Genomic DNA, 1,549 nt, shown 5'->3' with positions numbered 1-1,549 from the left:
CGCCTGTCAACCAGCACCCCCAGGTCCTTTTCTGCCAGGCAGCTTTCCAGCCACTCTTCCCCACGCCTGTAGCGTTGCCTGGGGTTGTTGTGACCCCAGGGCAGGACCCGGCCCTTGGCCTTGTTGAACCTCACCCAATTGGGCTGGGCCCATGGATCCAGCCTGTCCAGGTCCCTCTGCAGAGCCCTCTTCCCCCCAGCAGATCCACACTCCCGCCCAGTTTGGTGTCATCTGCAAACTGACTGAGGGTGCCCTCGATCCCCTCGTCCAGGTCGTTGATAACAATGTTGAGATGAAGATGGAGATAGGATGGAGATGGGAGATGGGCATGAAGATGGGGATGGAGATGGAGATGATGGAGATGGGACAGCCCCCACCTGGGCTGGCCATGGCTTGGGGATGTGGATGCTCTTGGTGGGGCATAAGATCTTGACCTGGCTCTTCTCTCCAGCCACCCACACCAGAAGCGGACTATCCTGACCTGTCTCCAGATGAGCTGGAGGGTTATCCCGAGGAGGACTACTCGCCCGTGGGCTCCTATGATCAGGGGGCCGCTCTCTGTCTGCCCCCGAGGCACCCCGAGGAGCTGGGCTCGCCCCCGGGCTGGTACAGGCACAGCCACCCCGAGGGAGCCGTCTTCTGCCCCGAGCACTTCACCTCCGACACGGTACGGGGACAGGGATGGGGATGGGGACAGGGCAAGGGAAGGGGACAGGGAAAGGGAAAGGGACAGGGCGAGGGAAAGGGACAGGGATGGAGATAGGGGCAGGAACAAGGATAGAGACTGGGATGGGGATGGGGATGGGATATGGACAGGGATGGGGACCGGGACAGGGGTGGAAATAGGTACAGGGATGGGGTTGGGGATGGGGACAGGGATGAAAACAGGGATGGGGACAGGGCTAGGGAAAGGGACAGGGATGGGGATGATGGGGACAGGAACAGGGATAGGGACTGGGATGGGGACAGGGCTGTGTGCCAGGGGATGACCGTCCTCATGGGGCCACAGAAGCAGAGGGCAGGGGCTCTGGGGTGCAGCGGGGCCAGCCCCAGCCAGGACAGCGGGCTCTCCGCCCGGCACAGCACCGTGCCACCCCAGCTGGGGCTCAGGGAGGAGAAGGTGAGCACCATGGGGAGGGGCAGCAGCCCTTCCCCACCCCAGCACCAGGGAGGGCAGGGGGCAGACCTGACTCCCCCCTCTCCCCCCTTTTTGCCCTCCAGTTTAAAAGCCTCGAAAAAGCCGGAGTGCTCAACCGGACTAAGACAGTGGACAGAGGGAAGCGGCTCCGGTAAGCACATCCCGGTGTCCCCGCCACCGGAGAAGGGAGCCCCGGGGGGGCAGAGGGGACAGGAGCTGTGCTGTCCCCCTGCATGACCCCCCTGCTGCTCCCCAGGAAGAACTGGAGCTCATCCTGGACGGTGCTGGAGGGGGGGATCCTCACCTTCTTCAAGGACTCCAAGCACCCCGCTGCCGGTGCCTTGGTAAGAGCCCCAACAGCCTTGGTGGGGCCAGCACCCACGGGACAGGGCCAGCACCTGGGGTGGGGCC

General features: G+C 63.9%; 1 protein-coding gene across 1 annotated transcript in view; it reads left to right on the top strand.

Annotated features, from left to right (window-relative positions):
* Positions 1-1,549, top strand: part of LOC104131090 (rho GTPase-activating protein 27) — a gene marked incomplete at its 5' end in the record, with an annotated part of 10,681 nt that overhangs the window by 4,623 nt on the left and 4,509 nt on the right. Inside the window, 4 exons of the mRNA XM_035899737.1 lie at positions 452-667; positions 1,010-1,120; positions 1,222-1,289; positions 1,395-1,482. Coding sequence (XP_035755630.1) covers positions 452-667; positions 1,010-1,120; positions 1,222-1,289; positions 1,395-1,482 — 483 coding nt within the window. The remainder of the gene's footprint in view (positions 1-451; positions 668-1,009; positions 1,121-1,221; positions 1,290-1,394; positions 1,483-1,549) is intronic.

Source organism: Egretta garzetta, unplaced genomic scaffold (genome assembly GCF_000687185.1).
Source record: "Egretta garzetta isolate BGI_Z169 unplaced genomic scaffold, ASM68718v1 scaffold488, whole genome shotgun sequence".
Classification (NCBI taxonomy): domain Eukaryota; kingdom Metazoa; phylum Chordata; class Aves; order Pelecaniformes; family Ardeidae; genus Egretta; species Egretta garzetta.
This window is presented reverse-complemented; position numbering and strand designations above follow the sequence as displayed.